General features: G+C 37.2%; 1 protein-coding gene across 1 annotated transcript; it reads left to right on the top strand.

Moving 5' to 3' along the window:
• Window positions 1-1,918: 1,918 nt before the first annotated feature.
• Window positions 1,919-20,091, top strand: LOC128994742 (U3 small nucleolar RNA-associated protein 18 homolog). The gene is made up of 10 exons (XM_054419497.1): window positions 1,919-2,146; window positions 8,258-8,389; window positions 8,912-9,083; window positions 9,719-9,904; window positions 10,774-10,971; window positions 11,563-11,731; window positions 13,300-13,429; window positions 13,550-13,718; window positions 13,809-13,948; window positions 20,040-20,091. The coding sequence occupies exons 1-10, from the start codon at window positions 2,058-2,060 to the stop codon at window positions 20,062-20,064; spliced, it is 1,410 nt and encodes a 469-aa protein (XP_054275472.1). The 5' UTR covers window positions 1,919-2,057; the 3' UTR covers window positions 20,065-20,091.
• Window positions 20,092-21,234: the final 1,143 nt, after the last annotated feature.

The raw sequence follows: 21,234 nt of genomic DNA, 5'->3' as shown, positions 1-21,234 counted from the left end.
AATAAATTAGTGTTTATGAGGTAGTGAAAACAAAACTGGAGACAGCAAGCTTACAGGAATACAATAGATTCTGAGCAAAATAACAACAGAAAGCAAGAATAAATACCAAAACAATTAACATAAGTAAATAAAGGCAAAGCAATGTTGATCAAACATATTCGGGGGACAAATTGGTTGAGTTTTGCGGTCGAGTCCATTTTTAACGTTGGGTTAGGTTACCCAAAGCCAGGAGAAGGAAAGGGAGCCTATTTTTTCGAACAATGAAATAATAAATTTGATAATGTTGGTAGAAGATCCGGGACACTCTTTTTAGCCGGGATAAAAGAGTACGGCTCTTGATCGCCAATCAGTTCAATGCGGTCGCTGATCACAAATATACGCCTTAACTAAAACCTTGTGGGATAACCTAAAGCAATGCACTATGTGGGATAGGATAAACACAAACCACTACAGTGATGGTTTGTATTCATTACCTAAAGAAAAAGACTAAACGTTTTGATAGTTCATATCTAATAAAAAAATCAATTTCATCTTTGTTACTAACATCATTAACCCTTTCTCTTATCCACCTAGTTAGGCGAACAACATAGGCTACTCTTCATTGCCATCACTTACTTTCAAAAGCTAATTCGTATCGTATTCTCTTCTACCATTTCGCCTTTCCATATAAACTAACTTTAACTTAAAGCCAGCTGATATTTACTTAACGAAAGATTAAAAAAGTTAACCGGTCAAAATTGGGCAGTTAATTATCTAACGACGGTTTAGTCTAAACTAGCGCTAACGGCGAGTGGTGAAATCCGATTTCGTCAGTTAAGAGCTAACTGCAGTTAGAGCAAGGCTTAACGGTGGTTTAAAAGTTTGGTGAAATCGGGCCTAAGCAACACTATCTATATCTATGGTACTAGTACAAACACTAACCACCTCCCATTGCAGTTCACCCACGGCCACCTTTAACTCCAGGCTGCGGCCTTCGAAGTGGCAACATTGCAAGTAGGGTTGTGGTTGTAACGGCAGTTTTGTTTGGAGGCAGCTAATGGTATTTATGCTGCAATACACTGTTTTGACGAACTTCCCACGCAAGGATTAGTCCAGAAAACAGATATTTGCTGTCAGCCGCTTATCAAATGGGGTTTCATTGCGTACTACCATAGATAAAACATACTACTGTACTGTAATGAGTTTTACCGGACACCAACCAGCTGATTATATACCGTATTTGACAAAAGCTTGGTTACTGGTATATGAAAATATTGACTCCACTTTAAATGTGCAAAAATGGATTTTAAATTAAAATATTGTTTTGGTTTTAAATATTCTATTTGTTTTATTTTCAATCTTTTAATAAATTTATGTTCTTAAATTTAGATGAATAATACGCGAATTAATGAGCTGATGTCACATGTCTGCCATGTTATCTTATGGGGACATCTAACGCTAACTACATGTGACGTTGCCAACTCTACCAGGCTGCGGCCTCTGGAGTGCATTAGTCCGGTTTATTGAATTGCTCGTAATTTTGTAAATATTAATTAATTGGTGTCATAATATCAAATTAGATTTGAAATAAATAAAGAATCCTCCTGCAAGTTGAAAAAAGGCGTCACGAAATATCTGCTTCCACCAGCATCATTGAAGTATGCATATAATAAAAATTATTTAGTACATATTTCAAACTAGGAGATAAAGTATTAATTTTCTTAAAGTACAAACACAATCTTCCCAGTGCGGTTCCACTGACTCCACCTCGCTGTAGCCACGGCCACCTAATAAAAGCGGCCGTGGCTGTAGCGCGGTGTCGGTGTCAGGGTGGACCTGTGACGCATGTGGTACCACATGTAGTGACGTCATAACGGTACCTGAAAAATCTCCCGGGTGCCGCACCGGTGTCCAATCCCATCGCAGTAAGGTTAGGTTAGGTTTTGTAGGCTTGGCATGTTGTTATTCAATATTCACAACACAATGCTGGCGTAAATGTGAATTTGTTTACTTTTATTTTAATAATACAGAATTTACAATGTACTAAATATATTTTTGTGTCCTTTTTGCCTTTTAAGATGTCAGAAGTGGACCCGATCCAAGTGGAAAAGTCTGCCAAAAGGAAAAAATCCGGCCTCAATAAAAATGAAGAATCAGAGTTGGAAAGGTTAGTTTAACTGCAGACTACTTAACTTAAATTTGATGAACAACTCAGAGGCTGCACTTTACTTAAGGTCCTACACTAATTCGAATGAAAATATTGATTATTCGATTGTTTCATTCGATATATCGTTTGGTTAGTTAGGTTAGGTTAAAACCTTACCTAACTAACCAAACGATATATCGAATGAAACAATTGGTCAATCGATATATCGATCGATATTTTCAATCGAATGAGTGTAGAACCTTAAGTAAAGTGCAGCCGATTCGATTAGTAAACCTTCATGCGATTTTTTTACCATCAGCAAGTTTGGTTGGTTAGGTTAGGCTATGATACCTTAGTTTAATTTTATAGGTATTTAAAAATATCGATTACCGTATCTATCAATATTTTCAATTCGATAGTTTCAATCAATATTAGTGTAGCCTAGCCAAGTTAAAAAACTGTACTTACCCAAACTAGCAGTGATAATTGGTGTGAACCTGGCAATAACTCCAGCCATAAGTAGTGCGCGCGCCCGAAAAAATCTATTGCTGGCCGCTTTGCGGCAAAATACGTCCGCGATGCATATTACCGATTATGCCAACAGATAGAGGACACTTTAACGGACACGACAGTATCAATATTATGTACCTGGGGAGTAGTATAAGGGGGGTAAAATCGGCAAAAAGTAGTGCGCGCGCTACAAAAAATCTATTGCTGGCCGTATTACGGCAAAATACGTCCGCGATGCATATTACCGATTATGCCAACAGATAGAGGACACTTTAACGGACACGACAGTATCAATATTATGTACCTGGGGAGTAGTATAAGGGGGGTAAAATCGGCAAAAAGTAGTGCGCGCGCTACAAAAAATCTATTGCTGGCCGCTTTGCGGCAAAATACGTCCGCGATGCGTATTACCGATGATGCCAACAGATAGAGGACACTTTAACGGACACGACAGTATCAACATTATGTACCTGGGGAGTAGGTTAAGGGGGGTAAAATGAGCAATAAGTAGTGCGCGCACCACCAAAAATCTATTGCTGGCCGTATTATGGCAAAATACGTCCGCGATGCATATTACCGATTATGCCAACAGATAGAGGACACTTTAACGGACACGGCAGTATCATTATTATGTACCTGGGAAGTAGTATAAGGGGGGTAAAATCGGCAAAAAGTAGTGCGCGCGCTACAAAAAATCTATTGCTGGCCGTATTGCGGCAAAATACGTCCGCGATGCATATTACCGATTATGCCAACAGATAGAGGACACTCTAACGGACACGACAGTATCAACATTATGTACCTGGGGAGTAGGTTAAGGGGGGTAAAATGAGCAATAAGTAGTGCGCGCACCACCAAAAATCAATTGCTGGCCGTATTACGGCAAAATACGTCCGCGATGCATATTACCGATTATGCCAACAGATAGAGGACACTTTAACGGACACGACAGTATCAACATTATGTACCTGGGGAGTAGTATAAGGGGGGTAAAATCGGCAAAAAGTAGTGCGCGCGCTACAAAAAATCTATTGCTGGCCGTATTACGGCAAAATACGTCCGCGATGCATATTACCGATTATGCCAACAGATAGAGGACACTTTAACGGACACGACAGTATCAATATTATGTACCTGGGGAGTAGTATAAGGGGGGTAAAATCGGCAAAAAGTAGTGCGCGCGCTACAAAAAATCTATTGCTGGCCGCTTTGCGGCAAAATACGTCCGCGATGCGTATTACCGATGATGCCAACAGATAGAGGACACTTTAACGGACACGACAGTTTCAACATTATGTATCTGGGGAGTAGTATAAGGGGGGTAAAATCGGCAAAAAGTAGTGCGCGCGCTACAAAAAATCTATTGCTGGCCGTATTGCGGCAAAATACGTCCGCGATGCATATTACCGATTATGCCAACAGATAGAGGAAACTTTAACGGACACGACAGTATCAACATTATGTACCTGGGGAGTAGGTTAAGGGGGGTAAAATGAGCAAAAAGTAGTGCGCGCACCACCAAAAATCTATTGCTGGCCGTATTACGGCAAAAGCCAGCAATGGATTTTTTGTAGCGCGCGCACTACTTTTTGCCGATTTTACCCCCCTTATACTACTCCCCATATACATAATGTTGATACTGTCGTGTCCGTTAAAGTTTCCTCTATCTGTTGGCATAATCGGTAATATGCATCGCGGACGTATTTTGCCGCAATACGGCCAGCAATAGATTTTTTGTAGCGCGCGCACTACTTTTTGCCGATTTTACCCCCCTTATACTACTCCCCAGGTATATAATGTTGATACTGTCGTGTCCGTTAAAGTGTCCTCTATCTGTTGGCATTATCAGTAATATGCATCGCGGACGTATTTTGCCGCAATACGGCCAGCAATAGATTTTTTGTAGCGCGCGCACTACTTTTTGCCGATTTTACCCCCCTTATACTACTCCCCAGGTACATAATGTTGATACTGTCGTGTCCGTTAAAGTGTCCTCTATCTGTTGGCATCATCGGTAATATGCATCGCGGACGTATTTTGCCGCAATACGGCCAGCAATAGATTTTTTGTAGCGCGCGCACTACTTTTTGCCGATTTTACCCCCCTTATACTACTCCCCAGGTACATAATGTTGATATTGTCGTGTCCGTTAAAGTGTCCTCTATCTGTTGGCATCATCGGTAATATGCATCGCGGACGTATTTTGCCGCAATACGGCCAGCAATAGATTTTTTGTAGCGCGCGCACTACTTTTTGCCGATTTTACCCCCCTTATACTACTCCCCAGGTACATAATGTTGATACTGTCGTGTCCGTTAAAGTGTCCTCTATCTGTTGGCATCATCGGTAATATGCATCGCGGACGTATTTTGCCGCAAAACGGCCAGCAATAGATTTTTTGTGGCGCGCGCACTACTTATTGCCAAGTTATTGCCAGGTTCACACAAGTGCAGTGATACGAATATTTATGCCAACTCTTGAAAGAATAAACATTCAGTTAATTAATGAACCTACAAGGGTGACAGCAACTCAGCCACCTTGTTAGACCATATAGGCCCTAGGTAACCGTGGGCAGGTCGGTAGAAGTCAAGACCAAGTGACCAAGAGGACCGGTGTAGGCCTAATTAATGCAAACTACCATTTTACAAAGGCAACACAGGAAAGTCAGTTACGGATAGGGGGCTCAATCCCGGGCCTTCAATCCGATCCTGGGTTTACGGGATTCATCTCAGCTGATCCCGGGATTACATTATATTATTTTATGATTTTAACTTTTTAGCCATTTTAAATTAGCGTGAAGTCCCCTTGTTGAATCCTCTAATGTTTTATACTGGCCTTAATGGTGTTACTTTGCACAATTTTGCCAATTTCAAAGTAAAGAAATATTACCACACGGAACTTTCATCGCCCGTCTATCTTATTTTCAGTGTATAGCCTATATAAGAAAGTGTTAAATGAACATGTCAGTCTTGAATGAAATAAGTTAAACACATTAAACAAATTACGAGCTACAGGTACCGCACTCGCATGTTGTACATGTCACGCTAATAGGGCCTATAAAATACAAATTAATCAAAGTATAAATATAATACGGGAAGAACCATGAGTTGCAGCGTTAAAATATTATGTTGACTGACAGCAATAAAACATTTTAAGGTACTGTACAAACAATAAACAATCTGCTTATGTAGTAACGTGTGTACAAAAAACTTATTTTAACTTAATACGGTACAGGATTGTAAAAAAATTAATCACCACACTTTATACTAAGTAGGCTACCTACAAAGATAAAGTTATAAACTTAGGCCTAGACCATAATTTATTTAAAGTAATCTTAATAATGAAATAGGCTAATAATGGTGTGTTTATAGTTAATATTTAGGCATTTAATGTTATTAGGAGAATAATATTTAATTACCGATTGCCATGTTATCTTTGCCACATCAATTGTGTTGTTTGCGTTAGGCCTAAATGACAAAAGTAAAACTTATAATTAGGGATGGACGAGATTGGATTTTTAGTTCGAGACGAGGCGAGACGAGATTTTTATTTCTCATAAAATTTCAAGACAAGATCGAGACGGGATTTTCCTTCTCATACACAACGGGAAATGCAGACGTTCAAAATTTTTACCTGATTTTGTAACATTGTTAGATGACTGTTTAAATACAAAAATAATGATAATAGTCAAGAATATTTGCAATCTTTTATAAAAAAACGTCAGCATAAAATTTTTTTATTAATCATGCCTAACTTATTAAAAATGCCTACGATTAGGAAACATAGTGATATCAGTTAGGATAGAGTTCAACTTATCCTAGAATAAAATAAATCATAAAATAAAAGCAATATTAATTTTTATAAAATAGTTATTTGTTTTGACTTTTTATAGTAATAAAACATTCCTCACACTGCTTACACTTAACAAAACTTCTCAAATGTTATTAAAGTAATATTATTAAAATAAAAGTAATATTTACATTTAAAGAATTAATTAAATAAGAACGCCTTCGCAAAGGAAATGCAACTACAACACACTCCTGTATTGCGGGTATTGCATTGACTTTCTGCAGGCGTTTTTAATTTTTTTTATTTAATTTTTTTTTATTCTCGTCTCGATAAAAATCTCGGCCAAAAAGAAATCTCGTCTCGTGTAACGAGATTTAAAATTTCTAGAAATTTCGAGACTTGACCATCCCTATAATAACCTATCTGCATAGACCTAATGGAAATTATTGCGATGAGGGTGACCAAGAGTTTATCATTAGAAACTAGATTTTTACCTAAAAATAATGGTGCAAAAATTTTTCTGCTGCCACAAAAATTGAATTTACTACAATTTTTTGAAGTTTATTACTGTAATGCCTCTTGTTGGCTGGTCTCTGTAGCCATTACTGTGAATTTACTGACTAGTGACTAGACTAACACAAACATTCATGAACGTTTGAAATTAAAAGGATTGTCTAGAGAAGAAGAAGACACCAAAGATGACAAAGAGTAAGTTTATACAAAGAGGTAGAGGTATTTGTAAATTCAACTTGATCGTTGATTATGAACTACTTCAGTTCTTATTTAGACATGTGAGGTTGGTAGGTTGGGTGTTATGTGGACTCGTGACTGTATTAAGTTAGGTTAGATTAGGAAGGTAAAGTTTACGTTGCAATGAATCGAGTAGTTGATTTATATTATCTCCAGACTGTTTATGCACTTTGTAAAAATTACTACTAACATAATGAATAACAATTTTAAAAATGCTGCACATTTTTGAAATTATTATTTATTGTGCTTGTAGTAAATTTAATTTTGCCTCTCCGAATCGAAACCCCACTCTGCTTGGCTCTTAAGGGCGCGCTTTACCCCTCACGCGCAACCGAATGCAAGGGTTTGCAAGATTTCTGTTTTCACCTGCTACATTGAAGGTAGAATCAAAGTTAAGGTCTCATATTAAAGAGGATAAAATTGTCTATAGTTCTTTGTTTCTATATTTCAATTATTTTAAATATACACCTTATAATCTTCAGTTGTAGTACAAGAAAAAAGGGTCTTTTCAACTAGCCTTAACTAATAAAAAAAAAAGTTTTTGAACATCTAAAAAACGCAGAACTATAGATTGGTCTTTTTACTACTATAAGCCGTTTAGTAGCTATCATTATTTGTTAATTCTAAAACAGTAATCTTGGAAACATCTGCAAGCGCTTCTCGCGGCACTGTCCAATGGTGAAACATAGCTACTGAAGCCTGAGCTGAGGTAAAGCGCACCCTTAATTAAATATTACTAGTGGATTGCAAGGTCAAAAGTGCTTAAAAAGCTCAAATGTAAGTTAAAACAAATTAGGTCATTGTAATATTTAAACAAACTAAGTTAAGAATCTAATGATCTTTGGGTCACAAATGATATAGACCTGTACACCATATATTTTGTGAAAAGAACAGTCTCTTTGTTTGCTTTGGTTGTTGTTATAAAAAAAAAAATAACTTCCAAATTTTATCTGATAGATAAAACTGATAGTATTAAGCTGCAAGCATTCATTGTACTATATCAATTCGCACAGGGTAAATCTCTGCTTCTTATATCTGGAACCTATTAAAATATAAATGATAACACAGGACATTATTTTACAGTTTGGAGAAACTCCTTCTAGGAAGAGGAAAGAACGTTCTAGATAATGCAACTGTTGAAGATGCTGGCAGTCGCAAAAAAATCAAGAAAGCATTCAAACCTGCTTGGGAAGACCCTGACGATTCCAGTCTAAAGTAAGTTTTTTAGAAGAATAAGGTAACTTACTATTACGTGCTAAGATAAGCCTAAATACTTATAATGAGTAGATTGCAGTCTAAAAATAAGTATAAATTGTATTTTGTTGTCAATTTAAACAGGCAATGTACATCCAGTTTAAGCAACACGTACAACATAAAAGTAATCATCCAACAATCCCATATAATTTAACGTCAGTATTTTATTTTGGCCACATTTTGTACGTTTGAAAGTGGCTTTCTGCCAAAACTTGTAACACCCTGCTTTTCAAATTCTAGAACTGCCAAAAAGGTATATACCTTACTAGTCATTTATGCAGTTTAAGGGTTAGATTAAATTTAATGTTAATTGTTTAACCTTTCAAATTACTTATTTAAATTAAGTTATTCACGGGACACATCTTGTCGATTATATTCACTAACTGAGTAATTGTGGTGTTACCGAAGTTGGACACCACTGCCTTAGTAGCTAAGTATTTTCTGTTGTATTTAAACTGGTTTCATAGTTTTTTTTATGAACAGTGTAAATGATGCACTCTCAGCACAAGGTAGACCCAAAATGGGTGTTCCTGGTAAACCTTCAGACCAATACCAGACAGTGCTGAAGAAAAGATTTGAAACACGTATTGGCAACCCTGAGTGGGCTAGATTAGACAGACAAGTAGAAAATGAAGATGAGGAAGAACTGCTAAAGGTAAGTAAATACAGCTTAGACTTTGGATAATAAACTAATGGCCTGCTTTTAAAATACTGTAAATAAGTTAGACCTGCGATCCTGTGCAACGTAGAAGATATTTATTTATAAACCTTGGGTTGGAACAAATGTATGCACTCATACTTTACTGTTACTGTTGTTAACATTAGACAATTCTTTAATTACCTTTGAAATAGGTCTTTGCGAAATATTATTTGGCTATCAAAAAATCCGTTAACTAGATGCTCACCCCCCGATAGTTGTCAAGCATGTTAACTCTTCTAAGATAAAATGCATTATGCAAACAGCTTTTTATTATATTCTTATTATATTCTAGTGAACACTTCCGCAACCAGTCTAGGTTTTATTCAGTGGGAACGACATAACATTGTGACTAATAAAAACACATTTTCTGTTCCACCTAGTGTTTATTTTTTAGTTTAATATTAGAAATGTAAACTGACACAGTTCCCACTAATCAATACATCAGATATTTTTTCTTCTTACCGTGACACATTTTGATGCTACCGAAAACCACCATCAATGCTGCATTTTTTAGGGATTTAGTTCTTGTAACTGCTCATTGAGTAGCCTACTTTGTACAGATTCTTTTTAATTTTTCTTTATAATTTCAGCGATGTGGAAACTTTATTGAAAAGCAGCCTGGTGCGTTGACTAAAGGTTCGCTTGATATAAAGAAACTGCAGAATCTCAACAAATCCACAGGCAGAGAAGGACCTTTTATCAACTCTCTACAGTTCCATCAGACGTCAACTGTAGCCCTGGTGGCTGGAAGTGGAAGCATCGCTTCTATATTCCAGGTTGGTTCTTGTTATATTTCAATTGAAAATTACTCAATTCCATTTGCCATGAATTCCAATTGGAAGATAGACCATTAGGCTACATATATTTCAATTATATACCTGCTACCCACATTCAAGTTAATATCTGTATTCAAAGGATGTAAATGGCTATTTTAAAAGTCTGATGTTGGTAAAACTCATTAGTGTGAACAGGTGATATACATCGGTTTATATTGCACAAAGGTCCCAGGTTGTAATAAGGTCGTTAACAAAATGAGTTTTTAAAATGATAATTAGTGTATGGAAATATACAATTTTTAAAACTACTACCTTTTAAGACCAAAAAAGATTTAGTTTGCCTAAAAGAGTCAACAAAAAACAAATCATCTTTATTAGGGTATAATTTGTATTTTATTTTAAGGTAATACTCGTAGTAGGCCTAGTTAAGCAAAAACATTGATGATAATGTAGTTATCCCTGATCTGGGTCTGAAACTCATATGCTGAGTTATGATATAACCTTTGACTATTAATACAACAACTTCTGTATCCAATAGTCAATGGATATAATAAAAATTAACATATTATTTTTAGGACTTCAGCTAAAAATCTAAATCTTTACTGGACAAAAAACTACTTTTGTTTATTACACGGTGTTCTGAATACAGCTGATAATGACCACTTGTGAAAGAAATGTGTGTTTGTTAATAAATTTGGGATTGAAGTAATACCTGGGAGTTAGGATATGAATTGTTACGATTATCAATCGCCGAAATACTTTATTCAAAGAAGAATTTGTCAGCATCATCTTGCATTTATCCTTGCAGATCTTAACAATGTGTTGAATTGTAACAAGTATATGACTGACTCTGAAGTGTGTGTTGACAGGTTGACGGCTTGACCAACCCCCACTTGCAGTCCGTCAAGTTTGACAGGTTCCCAGTGAGATGTGCCAGGTTTTCCCAGGATGGTTCACAGTTCATCGTAGGCTCCCAACACCACAGCCACTACTTTGTGTACGACATGATGGAGGGTCGCACCATCCGGGTGCCGACTCATCACACCACCGAGCAGACCAACATGAAGGTATTACAGTCATAATACTTTCTGATCTCAAACAGTCAATAGCCGGTTCTGAATTTTGTTAATTATTGAGATAAAGTTGGTAAAAAGTGGGTTTTTCTAAGGGTTTTCCATGTTAAAATTGCAAGGGAATTGTTAAGTTTGTTTTAACTGCTCCATAATGAAGCTTGCCAACCTGTATACCCACTGGCAACAGATCATCCGACAATTATGCAGTGTGGTTGAAATACTCTAATAGTGTTTTCAATCAATCTCAACTTGTAGCAAATGTATTAAATAAGTTAGGCCTGAGTATATAAAGGTTTGTGGCGATTGAAGATTTAATAAAATATGGAAAATTGTATGTGGTAATAGAAACTGGAAACAGTGGGAACATCCCACATCTCCCCAGTATGCTTCAAACCTTACATCGTTGGCAATACTATCAACAAACAACAGTTTATTACTATCACAATGTGATACATTTTTTCCTTGTTTATTGAACTGGGGTGGACATTTCCTCATTTTGATTCACCTTCTCTTCCAACAAACCCTTAAATACTTCACGATGAACTTGGTCTGTATTCAATACTCATGCTTGCTGTGTCTCGGCAGAAGTTCGAGGTGTCGCCAGATGGCAGGTTGATCGCAGTGTGTGGCAGGTTTGGTAATATCCATCTGCTACACGCCCGCACCAAGGAGTGGATCGGGGCTCTCAAGATGAACGGAGAAGTGACAGCGATCTGCTTCAGCCCTAGCGGAGATCAGCTGTGGTCACATGGAGGTTGGTGTTCTTGGAATCATTGTTGTTTACTTAGTAGTTATGATTGACTAAAAACATGTGATAAGTGTTATGAAAATGTTTATATTTCTCGTAAAAAAGGAAGTTTGGAAAAAGTAATTTTACGCTGGTTTGATATGTAAATGTTATCCTAGAATGTATCTAACAAATCATTAGCACTTTGCATGATTATTCATAGGGTTGAACTAGAGCGTCGATTACCCGAAACAATTGGGGCAGAGGGGTGATCGAATAATACATTTTTCGGATAGTCGGACATTTCAAATGGCTGTATTTCTTAGTTAAGCATAATTAGAATCCCTCAACCTAGGCTTAATTGTATAGTTTGAGCTATGGACAACATTTGCGATCATTGTAGGAGCTTAATTTACTCTAATGCTACCGTGATCGGCAGCAAAGGCAGTAAAATCGCCAAGATCATTGGCATATCTGTCAATATTCACCATGATCATCTTTTTTTATTGTACATAGAGCAATAAAGCATAGTATACTAATCTACCACAATGTTTCATAGGTGAAATGCAAATAAAACACTGTTTTGGAGAGAATAGTACTCAATGTAGGGAAATTTTAATGGACACTTTACACATAGACCTACAGTAAGCCTACAGTAGGCCTACAGTAGTGGTAGTGAGTCGGTGGCTCAGTCGGTAGCGTCGCGCACTTCGGGCCAAGGCAGCAATATCGTGGGTTCGGATCCTGGTCACTGCCACTGCCACTAAAATTTATCAGTACAGTTCACCTTTGTACTGTAGCCTACCGGCTCACTCCTTGCTTTGCTGTAAACGTTCCACGCACGGGCGGTTAGTCTATGTGGACGGGCAAATACAAGGTTACAAGAGGCTCCCAACCTCTTTAAATAAGATTAGATATTGAACATTATTAAAACTCATTGGATTACTGACCTAGGAAAAACTAAAAACAGTTCAAAATAATAACTGGTAAGAAGGAATTGTACATGTTTTAATGGTTGTTTGCATAAGGTTTAAAGTCTTTTTGCTGCACAATCACTGTTGCCACTGACACAGAGTGAGGTTATGTGTTTGTGTTTACATGTAGGGTCTACATGACAGCACGATCACCATGTCGCTGAGTTTTGCATGAAACGTTGTACCCTGTGCTGCTCTAATAATGTAATGTTGCTGTGGCGGTAAATTTGAATTTACCGTCTTTGGCGGCAATTTCGGTTAACCAACGTTTTGGATTACCGGCATTGGGATAATCGGCTCTCTACCTTAATAATTTTGGGGAGCGAGCTGGTAGAGCTCAGGGCTTCGGAGCCCGAGGTCCCAGGTTTTTATTCCGCCAATCACCAATGGATTTCATCTATGTGATAATGCCACAATCCTCTAGGATTAGCCTGAAGTAATATGTTAACAATTTTCAGGCTAGAAACTAGCCTCCAAACCCCACAAAGAAAATAAATCAAAATCTTTTGTAGTACTTTTGAGTAGGCTAGTCAATTTTTAAAACATTTTAAACAAAAATTTATTCAACCCATGGATTTTCACACTAATCCATTATTTGCTAAGGGTTGTGTTCCTTTTCAGACTCAGGTGAAGTTTACGTGTGGGATACAGCTAGTCGCAAATGTCTCCATCGATTTACAGACGAAGGGTGTATACACGGGACCAGCATAGCTATCTCTCCCAGCAACCAGCTGGTGGCTTGTGGCAGCAGGTGAGCTATAGACTCCCATCTGTTTCAGTTATTTTGAAACTCAATACACTTCTTATGAGCATACAAAGTTACATCTGTCTTTAAACACCTGAATCTGTCTTAGAACTTGAAACTGTTTAGGTCAGGAGTGGTAAACGTGTATGAAGCACAGTCAGTTCTGAAGTCTTCCACTCCGCAGCCAGCCAAGGCCTTGCTGCATCTCGTCACCTCTGCAACATTTGTTAAGTTCAATCCCACCAGCCAGATCCTGACTATGGCTTCTGATGATAAGGAGGGAGCTCTTAAACTGGTAAGTACAGTAATTGTTTGTATTTGACCGTTGATAGTCAGCCAGTTATTATCTAAAGTTGTTCAATGATGCCTTTTTTTATTGGCTTAGGTCCACATGCCATCAATGACGGTGTTCAGCAACTTTCCTGCCAAGGACAGTTTCTTGGGTCGGGTCAACTGTCTCGACTTCTCCCCCGGGAGTGGATACATGGCTGCAGGCAACAGTCAGCACACTGCTCAACTATATAGGTAAGCTCATAGTCTAATGGCAGTTGCGTTAGGTTACCCTTTAAGGCTCCGCTCTACCTCCACGGCAAAATCGCATTACAGTTCGACCGACTGCCGCTTGGCGCGCTCCTCGGCCAGGCGCGTGAGGGGAAGGGTCATGGCCTCCGTGGAGGGGATTAGTTAGTGGTTGGAGGCAGCCACGGTACACAACAACAGTTGCGCGCTTATCGCTGCGCTATGCCACTGCAACCGTTGGCTACACTCACACTGACCATTGACAGTTACAATTTATGCTGACAAATTGAGCTAACAGCACCTATGATATCTGAAATATTATAGCTCATCCTCTTTCTTCAAATTAAGTATTAAGCTTGCTGATTTTACCACAAATTGTATTTACCCTATCTTTAAAGTTAACGGATAAATAAATTTCAATGCACACGTAAGATTTAATATGTATAACTACGGCATCTATCGATTTATTATATTACTATATAATATTAATTAAATTAAAATAAATCTTGTATGTTCATAAGATGATTAATTGTATAGATTATTTAATATTAAGTATATAGTTAACGGATATAGTTAAAATGAACGATTAAAAGTGAAAATAATCAAACAACAATGCTGACAGCTCCAAATTGAAGTTTAATTTGAAATTGTATCAAAATGTACAATTAAATTCCATCTCTGATAGGCATTCCTCTGGGATGTCTAGGATCAATGATTTCTGGAAGCAAAGACGATTCGTAAAAATCTAACAGTCGTTTTTCCATGTTTGAACTCCAAAAATTGTCGTCCTTCACAATTTTCTCAACAGACATTCCATGAGGGGTCCAAACAACAAACCAACAATATGGCTTATTGGTTACACGAAGCTGTCCTTGCACCTGATAATAGTAATTGTGGTTTTTCTTTAGAAAAATCTCCCCTTCATATTCTGTACAGTATTTTATAACTTTGTTTTTTACTGCTTCAACTGGGGTCAAGTCTTTGGCCTTTGCTGGACATTTCACTTCTACGAGGAATTTGTTATCGAACATTCCATCTGGGCTTGCTGCAAGGAAGGGGTACTGCATGTCGATGAACAGACCACACGGTTCCACTTGAATCAAGAGTAGTTCAGTTAGTTGGGCAATCGCAACCTTCTCTTTTTCCAAACCATATCTGAAAAAATATATTAAATTAATAGAATAATCTTATGTTATAAAACCAATCTTATTTAAATCGATAAATGCAATACTGTAATGTTTAAGAGTCGTACTCCAGTTGTTCCTTTAATTGATTTGCAATTTTTTTTTACTTATGTCAATCATTTGATAAACACAATATAACAATAAGATCTGTGGTAAAAGAAGGTGAATATTTAACAATTTACTGCATTATCATCTAACAGTGTTTGAGTGTTAATCTAGTACAACAATCGCTAGAAATTGTAAATTAATTGCTTTGACTAAATGTTAAATTAATGTCTATATCCACTAAAAAACACTGACAATTTGAGGATGTTATTCTTTTTTTTCTTTCCTTTACCCATAGCTCACATGTGCTTTGACCCCTTGACTTTTTTTCCAGTTCATTCCTTTCGTCTTCGTTTAGACTAAAGCGGCCCACACACTGGGGCGCTTGTGCGCGCACATGTGACGCGCGAACAGCTCTACGCACATGCGCCTCAATGTGTGGGTAAATGTGCCCATGCTCGCGACGCGCATGCGAGGTGTCTGGTGCCTGCCGCCGGACCTTCGAGCATCGTCAGTCGTCACAAGTGCGCGAGCTTGTTATGATGCGCGCCAGTCTGTGGGAAACCGAGGCACATATTCGCAAGCTAGCAGTACTAACCATAGCTGCATATACTGTAAATCGGGAAATACAAGGTCTGCGCCTGCGTGGCACAGTGTAACATTGAGGGCCTATTCACACTGGGCCACCATGGTGGCGACACCGGTGGTGACACTGGTGGCCGGTCAAAATGTGCATGGACCACCAGCTCAGCCACCAGTGCAGCTGCAGCCACAAAGCTCACAGTTGGTCGTCGAAGAGGCAGGTGCTTAGCGTATATATATTTTTGAAATTGCGAAATCATAAGAAAAAAACGTAGTTTTTTGGTTCATCCGTTTTTATGAGATATAAGTACCAGAGGGACTTTTTTCATTCACTACCAAGTCCTTAGAAATAACCCTGACACGTTTCACACTTACTCAAGAATGAGTGTTTTAAGTTTTGAGGAGCGTCAGAAGGGACGTCTGAAAGATAAAATATCAGGAAAATCTACGAGACTGCGGGGCAGCATATCCAGAAGAGAAACTGCTACTAACGTTGTGGAAAATTAAATAAAAACATAGTTAATATACCATTTATTAATAACACTGTAATACCTTGACTCAATGTATACATCTCTGTAGACATCTCTTATTCGCCTCAGGTGAAAATGAGGTGGAGTCTATACAAAATATTTTACTAATAGGTTACTTATAACTACCTATCTGTACTTACCTAGTAGTTTATGTAGACCTCTATATTTTAGCAATGAGCATTTTAACAATTTCCTACTTAGCCAGTTAGCTGTAAAGTGGCTATAATATCAATGAATTTATGCTTACTGTGATCTTTACTCAGACTTTCCTCATACAGTAGTAGTAGGAATAAAAAATACCTGTAAGCCTATCCTTGATTGTAGTAACCTACCCCGGTACCAACTAATAAGTAATAAGTAATATTTGGCTAGTGAATAGTAAAATAATATTATGTACTTCTAATTTAAATAACTCTCATCATACATTACCTATTCTCTTCCTTATTTGTCTTCAATTCACGCCAACGATGTAAACTCTGACTTCCCTTGTTCTTAAATCTTCTGGCACTTAAATTAAGGTGTTTCTTTTTTCTAGTCCTAGGATTAGGCATCTCGAGGCACACCAGCAATGACAAAAAATAAACACCAAAACACTCAAAACATGAAAATCACTGCAAGAGTGCAAGCGAGTGAAAAGCACGTGGTCGTGGTAGTCGCCTCAGTTGGCATCTTCCCGCGCGCGCGCATTCGCAGACGGCTCGGCGCCATGGTTTTGGAGATGGGGATGGGATTTTGAGGCTGTAGCCTACAAGAGCGGTAATGGCCCATAAGCCTACCATATCGGCTTATTAAAACCCGTCCCTATACTATTAGACCGAAAACTTGACCTTGGCTAGAGGTCATCGGTGCAGAGTAATTTAGTATATTGAAGCGCTGTTGTATGCCTACGGTCAGGGAGAAATTAAAAAAAGTTTGTTAAAAATTACCATGTTATTCTTATGGAGAAATTACTTTACTTATTTATGGATATATGTTGATAACATTTGGCAAAATCATTCATCCTACTGACGTATGGTCAAAAAACACTTTTTACCTTCCCCGTAGCAGGAAACCTAAGCACTCGTTAAATCTTTTGTTATTTAAATTGAAATCAGTTTGTCTTATTTATTAAAATATTTTAGTAAAAAATAATGTACTCATACAAGTTGAAATTCGCTTAGTCTGTATAGTTTTGCTGCGACAGGGTATTTTATTTGTAGCCCGTGTTATGACTTGTACTGAATTTGAATTTGAAGTTGAATGGCTGAGTGGTCAATAGTCTAGCTAGAACATTTGAGGTATCAGATTCAAGTCCCCAACTTGGAGGGGTTAATTACAAAAGTTTAAAATGCTGTTTCAATTAATCAGCACTATTGAGTACTGGTTTTCTTAAAACACATGTAATTATGGTTGTTATTACAACAATCTCATACCCGACGTTTATAAACAAACTTATATTTTGGTAAAGTTTTAAAGCTGTATCTGTGCAAGCAAGTTGCATTGGCTGAGTAACTGTTTACAAAGAGGACAGTATACTCCTATCCTATGTGTAAAAACGGCGACGACGCAAAGATGGAACAGATTCAACCGAGAGGAGGGGAAATATCGATCGATGGCTGTGGTGGGAGAGCTGACGACAGGTAGAGCCGTTGGCCGCATGGCCGCGCCACTGCACGGCGCCTTGAAGAGCGCTTGCAATCCTTTCGAGTCTGCGTGATTACATGGTTATCATTCAACTTTTTAGTAAACTAACTTCAGATTCTTGTTTTTAAGCATCTATTGCACTTGTCCCGTTTTGTATTTTTTCTGTAAAAATTATTTTAATGTATTAAAACTTATGATAAAAAACGCCTATTTTTACATTTTTCACCAACCCGTGAGCCCAACATTTTTTAAATTATCAAAATTTAAAAAAACGGGATACCTACAATAACATTTAACGAAAAATATGACACCAAGATCTTTTAAATCGGTTCACAATTGGGGCTACAAACAGGAAGAACTAATACCCTTACATTTGCGCGCGCCAGACGGGGTAGAGCGCAGCCTTAAATCAGATGGCATTTTATGAACTTTTGACCCAGTTGGAAAAACTCAGAAACATTGAACGTATTCAAATTTTAAAACTTTAACTTTGAATTTTACAACACTTGTTTAACTTTGTAGTAAACAAATGAAACATAGACTGAAGTTTCTAGTTTCTAAAGTAACAATCAAAACTTTACTATCACCATGGTCTGTGTAATAAACTATATTTTTCTTATCTTTTAAAAAATGAAGATTATGTTTCTTGTTTACTATTGTAAGTTATAACTTCAAAAAAAATCCTCCATCCTCTTAACTATAAAGCCCCCCATACACGGGCACAGGGGTGCCCATCCCCCCCAAAGCTCACGTCGCAGAATCCCCCCCAAAGCTCACGTCGCAGAATCCCCCCCCAAATTCGTTGTTTAAACCATGCCGGAAGGTCTGGGGGCTAACCTATAGTTATGTTTATAATAAGGGGAGGGAAGGGGTGCCCTTGACACTTCTTTAAATTTATGGGAATTTCAGCGTTCGAATCAAACTTTTAACCCAATTTAAATGGACAATTTTGCTTTTAAACTCTAGTAGCAAACTATTTGTTAGTTTAGTTTTAATTTAAATAAGTTGGATTTTTAACATGCACACAATTTGAATCAAAATTGGCCATGTCTTTTTTTTATCCGATTTTCCATGAATTAATAGGTTTTAAAAGGGAAAATCACAAAAGTTGCAATAATTTTTGAACCATCATTTTTACGGCATAGAGGGTTTATACAATTTTCGTCACAGTCAAAGAGTATAACGTGTGAATTTTTAATCAAAATCGTTCGGGCCAATTCTGAGAAAATTTTATTCATCCATTATTTTATAGGGTTTTATGGAATATCACTATTAAAAATCCGAAATGAAAAAAAAAACATCTGGAGAGACCATGGATTGGTACCTAAAATACCAAATTTCATCAAAATCGGACTCGGGCCACAGGCGTGGTCTGTAGCTCTGTACCATACATACACATATACACACATACAGACAGACAGACAAACACATAACTTCGAAAACCACTTTTTTGGGATCAGGGTTTTTACATAAACAATTATTTTACCATTAAATTGTAGGGGAGAAAGTACTTAAAGTTATGTCAAAAAGTTTGAGATATTTTCTAAACATATGATACGAGTCAGAAAGTGGAAATCCACATAAAAGTATCTATATATTTTATAGCAATTATAAAATGATTTATTAATCAAGATAAAATGTCAAACGGGATTTTAATTGCATAATTAATTACCCCCGTAATAAATTAAGGAGGTCGTAAAAATTATCTGATTAATCTTTTATGTGCTTTTAACCAACCACTGGCTTGAATCCCCCCAAAATCATAAAATCCCCCCCAAATAAATTTCTGATGTCGCATTTTGCGACATCAAACCCCCCTGTGGGCACCCCTGCACGGGCAAACAGTCGCGAGCATGTTTGTGACGGTGTTGGCGGCTAACATGCTCGCCCGTGTGTGGGGTGTGCGAGCCTTCGTACCGGCGAGCATGTTGGGCTCGGCGCACGGCTCGTCGGTCTGTTACAGCATGAGAGACTGAGTACTGTGTGGTGGCGGCAAGCAAGTCGCAAGCATGCTTGACCCGTCTGTTGGAAACGCCGAGCGTGTTCGAGAAGGTGTCCGCCAACATGCTCGCCCGTGTATGGGGGATTAAGTTTCTTCAAAGATAATTAATTTTAGTTTTTTTTTTGTTTCAGATTAAAACACTTTGGAAACTACTGAAATATAAAAACTAGATGTACATTTTTAGATTGTGTTATATTTTACTCCTATCTCCATAAATTAATTTTTTGTTACTCTTGTTTAGGATCAAATGTGTAATCTACAATCTTAAGTTTGATTTTGGCATGTATTGTGAGGGATTATTCAAATGCGTGATGTATACGAAAAGGGTTAGTTAGTAAACATATGATCTTTATCATATTTCGCACTTGTCAGAAGATCTAAACCAATAATACAAATGACATAAACTTTATTAATGCAGTCCACAACAAAAACCCAATACACAGTTTTACCATAGACTAACCAACACTTTTACCTTTAATAATCAGGTTAAAGAAACTCTGGTTATTATAATATATTTTCAAATTTAGTGGTTATTTTCATAAACAAGCAATATTCACTTGCCACTTTCAAAAGAAAGATAAAATTAAAAATTAAGTCACAATAAGCAATAAGCATATCATTAACCTCTTCTAGAGTCTAGAGAATAGTACCTGGATCTGAGCGTTGCTTAGAAATAATTATAGTTATAGACTAGTCTTTGTCCCATGGTATAATCCATCCAATAACCGGTATCAGCAATCTGACACATACTTTCTCCCATTAGCCTGTCAACAAATTATGGGTGAGCTGTGGGAGTAACTATAATATTTTATGGGGAAAATCAAAAAAGTTGTAATAACTCTAGAACTGTAATTTTTACAGCAAGGTGGGGGGGTTGCACTATTTTGTTTAGATTTATAAGGATCAAAACTGGATTTTTTTTAAATTCAATTTTTTTATTGTATGGTTTTTATGGGAAAACAAAATAAGTTACAATATTTTTTGAACCGTAATTTTTACAGCAATGGAAGTTATACAATTTTGTTTAGAATTTGAAAGGCCACAACATACTACAATTTTATCAAAATAGTTAATGCCATTTTTGAGAAAATTTGATTTTTCTGTTAATTTTTTGATTTTTATCAGAAAGTTGCCATTAAAAATCAAAATTTCTAAAAAATGAAAAAATTTCCGGAGAAACCATGGATTAGTACACCAAATTTCATCAAAATCAGACCAATGTCTGTAGCTCCTACACATCCACACATATAGACATCACATTGAAAATCACGTTTTTGGGTCCAAGGGGGACCCAAAACGGGTATCCACTCAAACTCAAAAATTTTG

This window comes from Macrosteles quadrilineatus, unplaced genomic scaffold (assembly GCF_028750875.1).
Source record: "Macrosteles quadrilineatus isolate MER2022 unplaced genomic scaffold, UCM_ALF_1.0 Scaffold_5__1_contigs__length_97177068, whole genome shotgun sequence".
In the NCBI taxonomy this organism is placed as follows: domain Eukaryota; kingdom Metazoa; phylum Arthropoda; class Insecta; order Hemiptera; family Cicadellidae; genus Macrosteles; species Macrosteles quadrilineatus.
Note: the sequence above shows the minus strand (reverse complement) of the source record. Positions and strands in the feature narration are given on the sequence as shown.

Coding starts and splice junctions, on each gene's coding strand:
- LOC128994742 (XM_054419497.1), top strand. CDS start 2,058: ATGTCAGAAGTGGACCCGATCCAAGTGGAAAAGTCTGCCAAAAGGAAA. Junction 2,147..8,257: donor GAAGAATCAGAGTTGGAAAG/GTTAGTTTAACT, acceptor ATTATTTTACAG/TTTGGAGAAACTCCTTCTAG. Junction 9,905..10,773: donor GCATCGCTTCTATATTCCAG/GTTGGTTCTTGT, acceptor GTGTGTTGACAG/GTTGACGGCTTGACCAACCC.